The sequence below is a fragment of the Callorhinus ursinus genome, unplaced genomic scaffold (genome assembly GCF_003265705.2).
Source record: "Callorhinus ursinus isolate GAN/ISIS: 27379988/994484 unplaced genomic scaffold, GSC_fseal_2.0 scaffold45, whole genome shotgun sequence".
Lineage (NCBI taxonomy): Eukaryota > Metazoa > Chordata > Mammalia > Carnivora > Otariidae > Callorhinus > Callorhinus ursinus.
Window position 1 is genome coordinate 5,344,063 of NW_027397107.1, and position 15,002 is coordinate 5,359,064.

General features: G+C 46.3%; 1 protein-coding gene and 1 long non-coding RNA gene across 5 annotated transcripts in view; one reads left to right on the plus strand and one right to left on the minus strand.

The window, feature by feature from the left end:
• Positions 1-13,632, plus strand: part of BLM (BLM RecQ like helicase) — a 90,647-nt gene extending 77,015 nt beyond the window's left edge. For 2 of the 3 annotated variants that reach the window (XM_025893016.2, XM_025893015.2), the window contains 5 exons: positions 3,685-3,884; positions 4,351-4,543; positions 7,296-7,418; positions 9,497-9,698; positions 13,273-13,632. In XM_025893016.2, coding sequence (XP_025748801.1) covers positions 3,685-3,884; positions 4,351-4,543; positions 7,296-7,418; positions 9,497-9,698; positions 13,273-13,450 — 896 coding nt within the window. In that variant the 3' untranslated portion in view covers positions 13,451-13,632. Of the gene's footprint in view, positions 1-3,684; positions 3,885-4,350; positions 4,544-7,295; positions 7,419-9,496; positions 9,699-13,272 lie in introns of those variants that run through there. The other variant, XM_073882224.1, reaches the window with a different exon arrangement.
• On the minus strand, positions 8,023-12,955 carry LOC141370799 (uncharacterized). 2 transcript variants are annotated; one of them, XR_012375162.1, is made up of 3 exons: positions 12,822-12,955; positions 11,971-12,086; positions 8,023-8,152 (listed from the first exon to the last, which is right to left on the minus strand). It is a non-coding gene; the product is annotated as an uncharacterized lncRNA (long non-coding RNA). The 2 variants fall into 2 exon arrangements; XR_012375161.1 differs by lacking the exon at positions 8,023-8,152 and adding an exon at positions 11,132-11,292.
• Positions 13,633-15,002: the final 1,370 nt, after the last annotated feature.

Genomic DNA, 15,002 nt, shown 5'->3' on the forward strand with positions numbered 1-15,002 from the left:
AATAGGGGCACCTGGGTGGAGTGTCTGCCTTTGGCTCAGGTCATGATCCCGGGGTCCTAGGATCGAGCCCTGTGTCAGGCTCCTTGTTCAGCAGGGAGCCTGCTTCTCCCTCCCCCTCTGCCTGCCGCTTCCGCTGCTTGTGTTCGCGCGCTCTCTCTCGCTCTTTCTCTCTGTCAAATAAATAAAATCTAAAAAAAATAAATAAAAATTAAGTTGACAAAATAATCAATAGATTAAACAATATTATATAACTAGCCAAATTTGGGGCAAGGCGAAGTATAGGGAGTAGTCTAAATGAGATGAAGCCTCATCTTACGTAGTGGGGGGTCAGTAGGTAAGTGTCAGGCAGTAGCTCTGGCTAGTGGAATGACAGCAAGGGCTTAGGTTCCTTGTGGAGGTGGCCACCAGAAGAGCTGAAAACAAAAGCTATTTAAAACAGGACTGGGGGGCGCCTGGGTGGCTCAGTTGGTTAAGCGACTGCCTTCGGCTCAGGTCGTGATCCTGGAGTCCCGGGATCGCGTCCCGCATCGGGCTCCCTGCTCGGCGGGGAGTCTGCTTCTCCCTCTGACCCTCTTCCCTCTCGTGCTCTCTATCTCTCATTCTCTCTCTCTCAAATAAATAAAATCTTAAAAAAAAAAAAAGATTTAAAAAAAATAAAACAGGACTGGGGTGCCTGGCTGGCTCAGTCGGTTAGGCATCCGACTTTTGGCTTCCGTTCAGGTCATGATCTCGGTCCTGAGATGGGCTCGTGAGTTGGCTTGGGAGTCTTTCCTTCTTCCTCTCCCTCCCTCTCTGCCCCTCCCCCACCCTCCTCTGTGCCCTGTGTGTACTCTTTCTCTCGAGCGTGCTTTCTCTCTCTCAAGTAGATAAATAAAATCTTTAAAAAAAAAAAAAAATTACTGCCTTGGGGCGCCCAAATGGCTCAGTAGGAAGAGCACACTCTTTTATAATATATATATTTTTTTCTTTTAAGGTTTTATTTTATTTATTTGACAGAGAAGAGAGAGCACAAGCAGGGGGAGCGGCAGGCAGAGGGGGGAGCGGCAGGCAGAGGGAGAAGCAGGCTCCCCGCGGAGCAGGCAGCCCGATGGGGGGACTCGATCCCAGGAGCCCGGGATCCTGACCTGAGCCGAAGGCAGACACTTAACTGACTGAGCCACCCAGGCGCCCCAGGAAGAGCACAACTCTTGATCTCAGAGTCATGAATTCAAGCCCCACATTGGGAGTAGAGATTACTAAAAATTAAAATGAAAAAAAAAATAAAATAAAACATGATTGCTTTCCAGAAGAGAGGAGGATGTGGGAGGGAAGGGTGGGACAGAGGAATGTTGCTTTTCATCCTAAACCTTTCTGTACTATATTTTATTTTTCCCATGTACATACCTTACTTTAATTTAAAAAACAGATAAAGCAATTAATAGGTGCATTTATTTTTTAAAACATTAATAACCTAGATTGGTGTAGGAATGTGGTTTACTCAGTTCCACAACCATTCCTTCTGGATCTGCTCTTTCCTCCAGACAAAAGCAACTTTTAGTGCTGGTCTTCCCTTTCTGGATTCTTTTTTCTTTTTTTCTTTTTTTTAAGATTTTATTTATTAGAGAGAGAACAGGGGGAGGGGCAGAGGACAGGGGGAGAATTTTATTTATTAGAGAGAGAGAGAGAGAGCACGAGCAGGGAGGGGGCAGAGGGAGAGGAAGCAGGCTCCCTGCTGAGCAAGGAGCCTGACGCAGTACTCGATCCCAGGACCCCAGGATCATGACCTGAGCCAAAGGCAGACACTTAAGGGACTGAGCCACCCGGGGCGTCCCTCCTTTTTTTTTAAGATAGTATTTATTTGAGAGAGAGAGAGACAGCATAAGCAGGGGGAGAGGTAGACTCCCTGCTAAGCGCAGAGCCCAATGTGGGGCTGGATCCCGGGACTCCCCAGGACCCTGAGATCATCCCCTGAGCGGAAGTCAGACATTTAACTGACTGTGCCACTCAGGCGCCCCCCTTTCTGGATTTTTGCCTTTGAGTTTGGACCTCTTTTGGGAGTCAGAAGGAACAAGGGGTTGCAGATAAAATAATGTATTATAAGAGTGATATGTGATCACTCCACATTGCAGTGTGTAGAAAATACAAGTATTGGTTCACAATCACATATTTATCATATTGTACATATAATTTATATCATTTCTGTATAACAAGATATAAGCATTTCTTAATTTTTTTATTCTAAAGTAGTTTTTAGTAATTTATATTTTATCATATTAATGAGATGTATTTAAGTAGTCTTATTTAAGGACATATTTTTCTATTATACATAATGATGTGATAAATGGCCTTTTAAATATACCTTCAACTGCATCTCTGATTGCACCTTTCATGTAGTTTCCTAGAAAGATTACTAAATCAAGCATTTTTCTGACATACCCAGTTTCTCATTAGCTCTTTCATGTTTTTAAGAAAATTGTGGTTCAGCTTTATTTTTTTAAGTTCATTTTATTTTTTTAGTAATCTCTACAACCAGTGTGGGGCTCGAACTCAAACCAGGCCCCCCCCTTATTTAATTTAAGTTTATTTATTTTTCCAGCTTACTTAGTTATCCCCAGTACTAGGGCTAGTCCTGTAATGTGATGTTTCAGGGATACAAACCACCAAAGGAAGGAAAACTTGAATCATGAGGCATATGTGACCAGAAGCCATCTGACATTTACACTAATGTAATTATTTGGAACTCTTAAAATAGAACTAAAGCTTTCCAGAGTAACTGTTAATTCTGATTATAATCAGCGTCACAAGGCTTCTTAAGTAGATTGCTATAATAAAGTTGCGTTTACAATGAAGACATTAATGATTACAGCAGATTGGATGTGAGACCAAAGATCCAGCCCAGTGTGGTGCTTTCAGCCAGTAGGAGGAGGAGGGAAGGACGCAGTCTCCGAGAGTGATGTATTTTTGTCTTACAGTCTATAAAGGCTTCCTCCCTGAGGGTCACAAAAAGTGTGGGCTTCAGTAATTGGACTGCACACGAGTAGTGCTTTCAGTATAGGACCAGACGTAGTATTTGTGAAAATGGTTGTCCAGATTTGTTTGTAACTAGATCAGTAGTGCACAGTTATCCTAATGTAGCACAGTGATATGAAGTGCTTAAAGTTTATGTCAACTCTCTCTTTGATTTCTCTGCTCTAATGTAATTTTTTTTTAAGATTTTATTTATTTATTTGAGAGAGAGAGAATGAGAGATAGAAAGCACAAGAGGGAAGAGGGTCAGAGAGAGAAGCAGACTCCCTGCCGAGCAGGGAGCCCGATGCGGGACTCGATCCCCGGACTCCAGGATCATGACCTGAGCCGAAGGCAGTTGCTTAACCAACTGAGCCACCCAGGCGCCCTCTAATGTAATTTTATAAGTTGTAAGTGCACCATCCTAAAATGATAGCCTTATTTTGCTGCTGGTTTTGGTCACTGCATGTTGTAAAAAGATGAGGAAAAGTACATAGAACCGTAGAAACTTTAGAGTTCTACTCACGTATTCTCATTTTATGGAAATGGGTGTGTACTTGTGCTGTGGGTTTTCCTGTGGAACAGATTATCTACCCCATTTATCCAGACCTGTCCATAAATGACTTTTTCAGCCTCTCCTACTAGCGGCTTCTGACATACCTGCATTTACTAATCTAACTCCTTGGGCCTTCTTACCAGGGAGTAAGAACGCAAAGATGCAGTCGGGGATATTTGGAAAGGGCTCTACTTACTCACGACACAATGCCGAGAGACTTTTTAAAAAATTGATACTTGACAAGATTTTGGATGAAGACTTATATATCAACGCCAATGACCAGCCGATTGCCTATGTAATGCTGGGAAATAAAGCCCAAACTGTACTAAATGGGCATTTAAAGGTATGAGGTTCTAAATGTTTATTTTAATTATCTTAATGTGAGTGGGCAAAAACATATTACTGCAAATTAGAGGGTATTCTCCAAAGCTTATGGATACTGAATTTATATATACTGTCCTACATGAACGTACCCGGTTCCTCATAATCTGGAAAGAGAGCTTAAAATCAAACCCAAGTAATGTAGCACCTGCCAAAGTAAATTCAGTCGGGTCGTCCGATCTCTGAATCATCATACATTCATTAGGTAAACATTTATCAAGAAGCTGTTCTGTGCCAGGCACTGGAGATGTAAAGATGAGAAATGCACAGCCCCGATTCCTAAGGGGCTTGCTATAGCTACTTAGCATAACAGAAATACAAAAAAAAAAAAAAAAAGCACACAAACGCAATTAAGAATTAAATGAAGCCTGTATTTGGATACAAGTGCGTGTGTACCCACACCTGTGATCACTTTCTCTCTCACAAAGGTAGACTTTATGGAAACGGAAAATTCCACCAGTGTGAAAAAACAGAAAGCGTTAGTGGCAAAGATATCTCAGAGGGAAGAGGTGGTGAAGAAGTGTCTTGGAGAACTGACAGAAGTCTGCAAATCTCTGGGAAAAGTTTTTGGTGTTCACTACTTTAATATTTTTAATACTGTCACTCTCAAGAAGCTTGCAGGTAGGTATGGGTGAATCTTCTGTTACGTGGCATGAATTAATAAGCCAAAAGTTAATCTTGCTAAGGAACTTTTTAAGTGCATAGATCTAGCTCAGTTTATTTTCATTATTTGTATTTAATCTCTAAATTGAGAGCTCAAAGAAACAACTTAAACTTGAGATGAAATATGGTCTTTAAGATGTATACAGTGGGACGCGTGGGTGGCTCAGTCGTTAAGTGTCTTCCGCTCAGGTCATGATCCCAGGGTCCTGGGATCGAGTCCGGCATCAGGCTCCCTGCTCAGTGGGGAGCCTGCTTCTCCCTCTGCCTGCCACTCCCCCAGCTTGTGCTTTCATTCTCTCTCTCTCTCTCTCTCTCTCTCTCTCTCTCTCTCTCTGACAAATAAAATCTTTTAAAAATAATAATAAGATACATAGCAATACTGTGTTATTCGGACACACAGCGTAGTTTTAATTTTATACTTCTCCCTCTAATGCCGGATGTTAGGATTTGGATAATTGTAACCTCTAATACCAGCTGTCACTCAGAGATTTTGTCTTCCATTTTCTGCCTGCTTTATGATGTTTGGCTATGTTAAGTACAAATGTCTTTGCAAGAAGGAGCTACGTTCCTTATGAAAAGACATTGTTTCATGCTTCTTTGAACCCAGACCTAGCACACTGCTTATCTTGAGTTAAGAAATACGTGGTGACCTGAGTTATTTCCATAGCTTCTGACAGCTCAAACCAGAATCCTAACAGGAAAGCCCCTGGAAAATAAAATAAGTCCTTCACATAGTTGACTGATTAGTGTACATGTTACCTTCTACATTCCTCCTTCATGAAATCTCATGATGCATGCCTCCTCTCTGTTCTATTCCCATTCCTACCACCCTAGGTCATCACGGCGTCTCATCAACTCTGAGATGCTGTTTTCAGACACTGTTATTTTGTGGACTATTAAGAAAGAAAAAATTACGCTAATTAAACTGACACAGTGCTTTTATGGAAAGAATTGTTTCTGACTTATTTAAATACAGATTTTTATTGTATGTAATAACTGCATATATGAAAATCGCATAAAATCAAAGCAAGTTGATTTAGGTGCTTAGAGAAATTCATAGCCAAAGCCCGACTCTTGGGAATTATTTTTGGACTCGGCTGTCCGTGTCTTTCCCTCGTGTCATTGAGAACGATAGTGACACAGACTTTTTAGCACACTCCAGTCTTCTCCCCGGCATTTTAACCAAATCCCACGCCAGCTGCTCTGATACGATGGTGGCGTGTCCCCCGATGATGCCAGAAGGCGTCGGCAGGAGGCTGCACATCTCTCGGGGACGCAAATGTAACGCTGCTCCATCGGCTGCCGGCGTCCTTTTCGGGTCCCATAAGCACTTGGTTGTGGCTCGCAAGAAGTTAGGGAATTGTGGCCTTTTCCTCAAAGGCAGACATCGGCTTTATTCGTGCCAAATCCGTTCCCTGTGACCCTGAGCTTTTCTGCATCACGGTCATCTTTCCAGCACTCTCTCAGTCTCTTCCAGCAGACATTTCGTGTGGCGGCCGGGACAAGGCCTCGCGCGCACGGGTGGCGGCGGCCGTTTGGCCAGCAGCCCGTCAGACGCATGCTGACCTCAGGAACGGCACAGCGTGGAAAGGGGTGTGTCTTCGAATTGAGGAAATACAGCATTTTGTTTCTAGGCTATTAGTGACTTCCCTACCTGGTCTCTAACTCCAGATATGAACAGGAGACACATTTTAATCTCCCACAGAGTCCTCTAAAACTCCAACAGCTTTTTCGAAGAGGGACAGATTTCTGCTTGCCTGTCCAACTTCATCTTCGTTAACCCTCCCTAAAGCTGCAGGTCTGTCCCACAGGTCTGTTCCTTTTCCTCTAAACATAGAAATGATGTGAAAATCACAAATTTGAGATTGGCTCTTTCTTTGCTCAAATAGTAGGAATTATCACCTCCTCACGCCCCAGAGCCAGACCCGGCCTCTGAAATGTGTCCGGATCGCTCTCCCGTCCAAATCCAGTACCGAGTTGTTAGTTCACGGCATCTTTGCCTGCTCCCACAGGGGCTCCCACCAGCCTCCCAGTTTCCTCTCTCCCTGATAGTTCGTTTTCCATGCGACAGCCAGAGTGATCTTTAAAATGACAGGCTTGTCTGGCTGCAAGACTGATGGGCCATCTGTATGCAGAGGACTCTTAATGGCCCCACTTGCTCAAGTCCAAATACTTGTTCCCCGCCCGCCCCCCTCCCCCCCCCCCCCCCACAGAGAGACTGGAGGAAGCACGGGGCTGGGTTGGGGGCGGAGGAAGAACTCAGTTACAGCCCTTATGGAAGAGGATATCCATGTCTGGAGTGCTGGGGAGCAGTCGGAGCTGGGAAATACAAATGTGGGCGTTCTCCAAAAACAGGGAGCATCACTGTGGCAGCTAGACAAGTCTTTGTTGTGAGAACAGCGGGCGAGAGCAAAGTCTGGTTAAACTCTGAGGCGCGTAGCACAGGTACCTGCCTCCGGTTTCCCCCCCCCCCGCCCCCGCCCTGACTTACACACCTCTGCTGCTGGAATTGCTCGAGGGGCTCCTGTCCTCCAGGCCTGTTGGCTGCCTCTGTTAGCACTCACTGCCTTTTAGAAAATTGGCCCGTGTGCCTGGTGCCCTGCAGTGAGTTGGCACTTCATAGGCATGTGCTGAATGAGTGAATGAGTGTGAATTCAGTGGGTTTTCTATGGGTGGTAATTTAAATTCCTAATTTTATGCCCATGCACAGAATCTTTATCTTCTGATCCTGAGGTTTTGCTTCAAATTGATGGTGTTACTGAAGACAAACTGGAAAAATATGGTGCAGAAGTGATGGCAGTATTACAGAAATACTCTGAGTGGACATTGCCAGGTTCGGTACACAGCTAACTCTGTGTTTTCTAAAAGCCTGTTTGAATGTTAAGCAATGCATCTCACTGGATTAGAATTTTGTGGTTTCTGGGTTGTGTTAATGCTTCCTCCACCTTGTCACACTGACATTCAAGTGCAGAGCAGTCCCGGTGCTGTGCCAGGCACCTCTTAGAGGACACTGGCGCTTAGGCCCCCCTGGGGAACGCCCGTGACTGGACCTGCTGGTAGGACCCAGAGAAGGATCTTTGGGCCCAGGAGTTCCAATTCTGTTAAGGCAAGTGCCCAAGGACTCCCATCTCGACTCTGCTATCCTTGGCAGTCCACAAATACCCTCTTTGTGCTTGGTTTCCTTATCTGCGGGAGGAACATGTTATCTGACAAGCGTGTCTAAAGATAAAATTTAAGAGCAGAGTTTAAATGTTTTGGGAAAATGAATGTGCAATTGGAATGCTAGATAATCATGGTTATCAGAAGGAATCTGCCCAAGGGCGCGCATCGTTAGCAGACAGCCCCAAGGGTTACGGTGGGCCCGTCATGTGGCCCCTCATTGTGAGCCTCCTCACTGAGCGAGAGACAGCATTAACTTCGAGAAGATCGAGAGACAGATCTTGTAGGAGATGTGAGTGAGGTCCATGCCCTCCTCCCGCACATGGCCATGCAGTAAGACACAATAGACAAGCCAAGTTCAGTGTTTCTCCCGTTTCTGTAACAAACGGCGGGGGTTTCTTCCCAAGGCTGTTGGAAAAGGTAAGCAGAATGAGGAATGAGTGAGCGTTTCTTTCAAGTTTTGTCCCTCCTCTTCCGTTTTTTATCCATTAACAAAGTGCTGAAAAGTGGGGTTTTTATAAATTCCTCTATGTGGTAATTATTCCATTAAGAGCCTTGCTTTGAATATTGATAGGAACTTAACATTTGTTTAGTGTAGTAACTTGTTTGGAAGGGGATTTTTGCCCACATAAGACAGGCTGCTCTGTGGAAAGAGCCCACAGTGTGGTGATGATCGCTCCCACTTTACTGAGGGACAGACGCCGTGCCAAGAGCCTGGCCTGTTTTGTATCATTCAGTCCTCACAACACCCCATTTCATAGCCTTTTTATTGCCAAGCCCCACAGCTAGGATGACGGGCTGGCAGCTTTGCCAGAGCCTCACTGCCTCCCCGTGTGAACCAGCGCTGGGCGGACACGGGGTCCCATGGATTAGGGCCCTTCGGGTCGGGCAGTAGCAGAGCCCAAGGGGGAGCCAGACCAGCCCCAAAATACCTTCCTTTGAGAATGGAGCCGGGATCCCTGTTGACCCACAAGGAGGTTTCATGCTTTTTAGGTGCCTTAGGATGCCAATACTCGTGGAAGTTACCACCTTCTTTGCAAACTAGCACTTTCCTCCCGACCCGTTTCCTGCATGGTATGGGAAATGTTCCCAACCGGAACAAGAAGAAGCGTTTTTTGTGTTTGAAGAGTATGATAGGGTCTAGGGTTTTCTGGCATGCGTTTGCTACGTAGCCGTTGCTCAAACATGAAGTACAGAGCATAGTTTGTTACGTTTCTCTTATATTGGGCTTTTTTTTTTTTTCCAGCCTGTGTTAAATGATAAATAAAATTGTCTTTTATATAGCACTGATACTTTTCAAAGAGCTTAGCAGGATTAACTGCCCAAGCGATAACAGGGACACAGACCATGTGCAACAGACACTTGATGACGCTAGTTAACTTAAAGAGTTTCACAAATTTCTGGGGCGCCTGGCTGGCCCAGGCAGTGGAACATGTGACTCTGGGTCTCAGGTTTGTGAGTTCGAGCCCCACATTGGGCATAGGGCTTACTTTATATATATCTCACCAGCTTCTTTAACAAATTCTGATCTCCTTACATTAAAAGTAAATTTCCGCTGAGGACTCTGGGGCTCTGACATAAAAGAAATCGTCCATTCTTGCGGAATTTTTGAACCCATGTGGCAGGAGGCCCCCAGGAAAGCAGCTGGGTATCTGCCCAACTGCACCCCTGCTGGTGTTCCTCCACGTGGACATTCACAGCGCGTGGGCCTCCACAGCATCAGGGACAAACGTCTGCGTTGTCCATTTGTAGCTGAGGACGGTTCCCCGCGGGGAAGCCCGGGCAGCCACAGAGGCACCAGAAGAAACGGCGCTGAGGAGTTCGATGAGGGAACACCCGTATCTTCTCACTACTTTGCAAATAAAACGAAAAACGAAAGAAAGAGGAAGAGAATGCCAGCCTCCCAAAGGCCTAAGAGGAGGAAAACCAGCTTTGGTGGCTCCAAGACCAAAGGGTAGGTCCTGCCCCAGGGCTGCGAGGCGGCACCAAGTTCACTCACTGTTAAATGTTGCCTCTCTAGTGAATGGAGTAATGATTAAGACTGAATCCAAAACAGAAACATTTTTCAGATTTTTTAAAATCTCTTACTCCTAAGTTATCATTCAAGTTGTCTACTTTGCCAAAATGTCTCCAGTTTTGAGGTTACCTTTGAAAAAAAATTTTTTTTTCTTCATAATTTCTCCTCTTCTTCTTCCTTTTTTTTTTTTTTTTTTAAAGATTTTCATTTATTTGACAGAGAGAGACACAGCGAGAGAGGGAACACAAGCAGGGGGAGTGGGAGAGGGAGAAGGAGGCTTCCCGCTGAGCAGGGAGCCCGATGCGGGGCTCGATCCCAGGACCCTGGGATCATGACCCGAGCCAAAGGCAGACGCCCAATGACTGAGCCACCCAGGTGGCTATAATTTCTCTTCTTAAGGGATTTTTCCGCCTTTTGAGCCACCCAGGTGGCCTATAATTTCTCTTCTTAAGGGACTTTTCCACCTAAAATGCTACAAATCCTATACTAGCTGAGTAAACAAAGGGTTTTGTTTCTCCATTGCTTTTATGATTCCATCAGTACCTGCTACACTGCTTTCATTGGTGTGGCATCTCCGGGCCTCTGCCCCCAGGCCCTGCTCTGCTCCCTGCCCTTCCGTAAGACCTGGGAAAACCCACCTCCCAACCTGTGCAGGGTAGCAGAGAAGAGGAAACCAAAAGGTCAGTTAAGCCAGGCCTCCAGGGGCTGTGGCAATGTCTTCCACCTCCCGTCTCCCACATTTTCCTGGCCCCGGGGCTGGGATGCGGCACCTTTGGGGCACTCCCTGCACACCAGCGGGGACCGGGGCCCTGTCAGGTCCTGGCCGATGATCCGTGCAGTGTTCTTATGTCTTCATAATTGCACTGCCCTTGCCTTGTAGGTGAGCAAGGTCTGGCAGGGTCGGGACCATCCCGTCAGCCTGGAGAATGTGGCCCCCCGAGTAACCGCATAACCTAACAGAAATGCTTACAGGAAAAAGGAAGCAAGTCCTCAGTAAACTTTTGCAAGCTGTTGTGTTTTTTTTTTTTTTTGTTTTTTTTTTTTGCAGTTTTTCTACCTCTTTTCCTTCTGGGTGATTAAAAAAAAAAAAATTGAGTGGGGGAAGAGAAAGGAAGGCAAATGTTACCAAATTGTCATTTTCTTGTTAAGCCCATAAACAAACATCTTGTATGTGCTAATCCTTCTGCCAGGGTACAGAAATTAAAGGCATTAGTAAATGTTAGTTTAATTCTGTGGTTTTTCATGCGCAAGTGACCAGCAGATGTTCTTCAGTGGGGACATTTTCTTATTTTCCTCATTTATTCCTCTGTTTTGGGAAATACTCATTTCCTCAGGAGCTCAGGGAGTAGAAGGAGAATTTAAAAGGCGTCTGGGGGCGCCTGGTGGCTCAGATGGTTAAGCGTCTGCCTTCAGCTCAGGTCATGATCCCAGGGTCCTGGGATCGAGCCCTGCATCGGGCTCCCTGCTCAGAGGGAAGCCTGTTTCTCCCTCTCCTTCTTCTGCTCCCCCTGCTTGTGCTCTCTCGCTCTCTCTGTCAAATAAATAAATAAAATCTTAAAAAAAAGGGGGGGGGCGTCTGGTCCAGCCCCCCCCCCCCGGGGTTTATGATGAGGAAGCTGAGACCTGGCCTGGGAAAGGCTTGTGTGAGGCTTTTCCCAGCTGGGTCTCAGTTTCCCGGGTAGGACCGGCCTCTGGCTCTCCCGCGCCCACCCAGGGTGCTTTCACTTCTGCACGTTGCCCGTGGAGCTCCCTTACACATGACTGTGATCTTCCCATTCTTTCTTGTTCGAACAGAGCACGCCATATTTCAGTGTTCATTGCCCCTGGCTCCCTTTGCAGTTTTTCCAATTTCTGTTTGTAAGAGTGAAGCACCTCCCCCTGTGGGTTCGAGCCTAATCTAGGAAGAAGTAGTAAAACTCACACTTCCCCAAAAGCCAGTACTGATTTGAATGCTAGTTGTTAATTAACCTACGTGTTTACCATGGGATTCTCTTCTAATCCCTTCTGGCCCAAAACCAGGGAGTTTTGTAATTTTTTTTTTTTTTTTTTTTGACCCTCGGTAGCAGCCTCTTTGTGCACGTGCTGCATTCCCCTTGTCGCCGCTGAACCACTGTGACCGTTTCCCACCACTTCCAGGCTGCTCACCTGGCTGAGAGGCAACCCCGGAATACCGTGGCTCTGTGCCAGAGACCTTAACTCCCCGCCCTACCTTACGAGCTTTACATCTTCCGAATAACACACAATGAACCAGTTGTGTTCTGGGCTCTCAGAGTGGGCGTGAAATGGTTGGCCTGGGCACCAGAGACCGCTGTTGGCAGATTCGTTCTGTAAATCAACATAAACAGCAGGTTTTCACTCAGGGCTTAATTTCTCAGCAGGAAATCAGCGTAGGGAAATTTAAGGCTGCTTCTCTGGCTGGGTGCAGCAGATCTTTGCCAGTTCTGCAGTAAAACTGCCCTCAAGCAAGAGTTTAAAAATGTTAAAAAAGGCACTCCCCACCCCCACCCCCAGCCCAGCAGAATGCCTTAAGCGCAGATGGGTGGCCCTGAGACCCCGGCCTCTACATTCAGAGATGGGAGGCCACTTGCAGGCCCTGATGTTACCGATTTAACTCTGGGCACAGACTCAGCCCCGTTACAAGCCATGGGGAATAATAACCCGAGCAGTTTGGAAAGGCTTCTCCCGTTATCCTTGTAAAATGCTAGCCCGGTGGCTCTTTTCTTTCGTTTCAATAGCGGAGAGAAAAAGAGCTGGTATCTTCAGGTTGGGGGCGGGGGGTGGGGGGCAGTGAGGTGCTGGCAGGACTTTGTAATAGGCTGTGGTGGGGCTTTTTGCCTGGTTTTAAAGGCAGCGAGTAGGAGAGGAGAGTGGGCAAGAGAGCGAGCTGCTGGCGACCCTGACAAGGTGCCAGACCCAGGCGCCTCCCCCGGGGGCCGCATCTGCCGCCCTCCCCCCTCCCGGCGCTGGGGCTGCTGACCTGGAGGAGTCTCCCCTCTGTGCTCTGCTGCCACCCCACTAGGCAGAAAGCAGGACCCCAGTTCCACTCAGCCACAAAGCTACCTTTCTCTGAGCTGGGCAAGCACCGTAACTCCACCGTGTCTATCGTCCGGGCATCTGGGACCTTAAATCAAGGTATTCTCCCTTCCTTGGGCAGAATAGATGGAGCACTGTGGATCTGGGCTCTGTTGTCCAGAGGGAGGGGTTTATCTCTCAGCCGTAATGGTGTGGGTGGGGAGCAGGCACAGGGGGTTGGTCTCAAGTCCTAAAATTAAGAAACAGTCCTTGCCATTTTAAGAAGACAAGTTGAGGACAGAATTGCGAGAAGGGCAGCAGTCCTTTATTCCTTGAATTGTAAAGGAAACTTCCAGGGGATTTATAGGCAGGAAATGCACAGAGACACAGAAGAGCAAGGAAAATCGCAGACTGATTATAGAGCTCTGCGCAGGTGGAGAGCAAGTTCACTTCTGATTTTATTTAACATTTTAATTCTCTTTTCTTTGTCACCTTTTAGGGGGTCCACCGTGTGCAGAAAGACATCTTCTAAAAGTAAATCCTCCAACATATTTGGACCCCATTCCTCTGTGCAGGGTTCTCAAGCAGCATCAGGAGCCACTAGAAAATTGGGGATTATGGCTCCACCAAAGCCTATAAATAGACCGTTTCTTAAGCCTTCATATGCATTTTCATAACAACCAAATCTCAATGTACATAGATCTTATTTCTTGTTTGTCAGCATCTCACCATCTGTGAATATAAAGCTGCTAGTTTTGTTATACCATTTATAATTTTTACCCATAACTATTAATATTTGAATAAATGCTTGGGGTGACAGTTCTTATTTTTAAAATAAACATTTTCTTTTGAATAAGCATGATTTGCTGCCACTGCAAGCCTTGTGGCCGTCATTTCTCAGAACGTCTGAAGCAGCAGTTGAATCATCTCAGCGAGAGAAATTCTAAGCACGACATGAAACACAGAAGCCGCAGGAAGAGACATGCATGGGACATTGTGAAACTGTAAAACTCTGCAGAAGGTGACATAAACAAAATTAAAAGACAAATAACAGAGAAAAATATCTGACGAAGAACTAATATCCATAATACAGAGTACCTATATCAGTCATTTAGAAGAAAAGAAAACCAGCTCAGTAGAAAAATGAACAGAGGCTGTGACAGGCTCTTCCCAGAAGAAGAAGTACAAATGGCCCACAAATATGTGAAAAACGCACAATCTCCCCAGTTACAAATATAAATTAGAACAATGAGATGCCATTCTTCTGCCACTTAAGTTGCCAACACTGGATAATATCCCAAAATCTAGGGCCAACAAGAGAATGGTCAGACATTCTACTGGTGAGAATATAGGAGCCGTTTGTGGTTAATATTAGGGAGGCCTCACTTTTCAAGACTTTCCCCAGGTAGGCTGCTTGGCCAGAAAGTCTTAACGTGGGATTTTTGCACCTCTTTGGAGCTTTAGTGCCTCATTTTTGGAGACCTTTCGTTTCTTAGCTGTAAGTTATCTTGGTGACCTGCTTGGCGTCCCACTTCCCTCCTGGACCTTAGTCAGGAGAGAGTGGAGCACAGGAGGCCCTGCCTGGGCCGAAGGTCCTGAGGTGGGATGTGGCTAGAAGCCTTGTGGCCTCTGCCCAGAGGCTCAGTAGCGCTGTGGAGCCTGCACCCACCCCGAGGGCCAGCCCTCAGCTGCACACTGACTTCCTGCTCCCGTGACTGCCACCTGGGGCTTCGGGCTCCACACTGAACGGAGGAGACTGACCCAACAGGACTCTGCTGAGCGCTGTGCTCTGTTGTCTCAAGATGTCTTCCAGAGCTGACATTTTCTTTTTCTTTCTTTTTCTTTCTTTCTTTCTTTCTTTTTCTTTCTTTCTTCCTTCCTTCCTTCCTTCCTTCCTTCCTTCCTTCCTTCCTTCCTTTCTTTCTCTCTCTCTCTCTCTCTTTTTTTTTTAGATTTTACTTATTTATTTGACAGACAGCGAGAGCGGGAACACAAGCAGGGGGAGTGGGAGAGGGAGAAGCAGGCTTCCCGCGGAGCAGGGAGCCTGAAGCGGGGCTCAATCCCAGGACCCCGGGATCATGACCTGAGCCAAAGGCAGACGCTTAACGACTGAGCCACCCAGGCGCCCCCAGAGCTGACATTTCGAAAGAAACCATCTTTCCAGCCAGCTCTGACTCGAACAGCCAGAAGAACCTTCTCTGGGTGAGGAAAGGACACAGGACAAAAGTA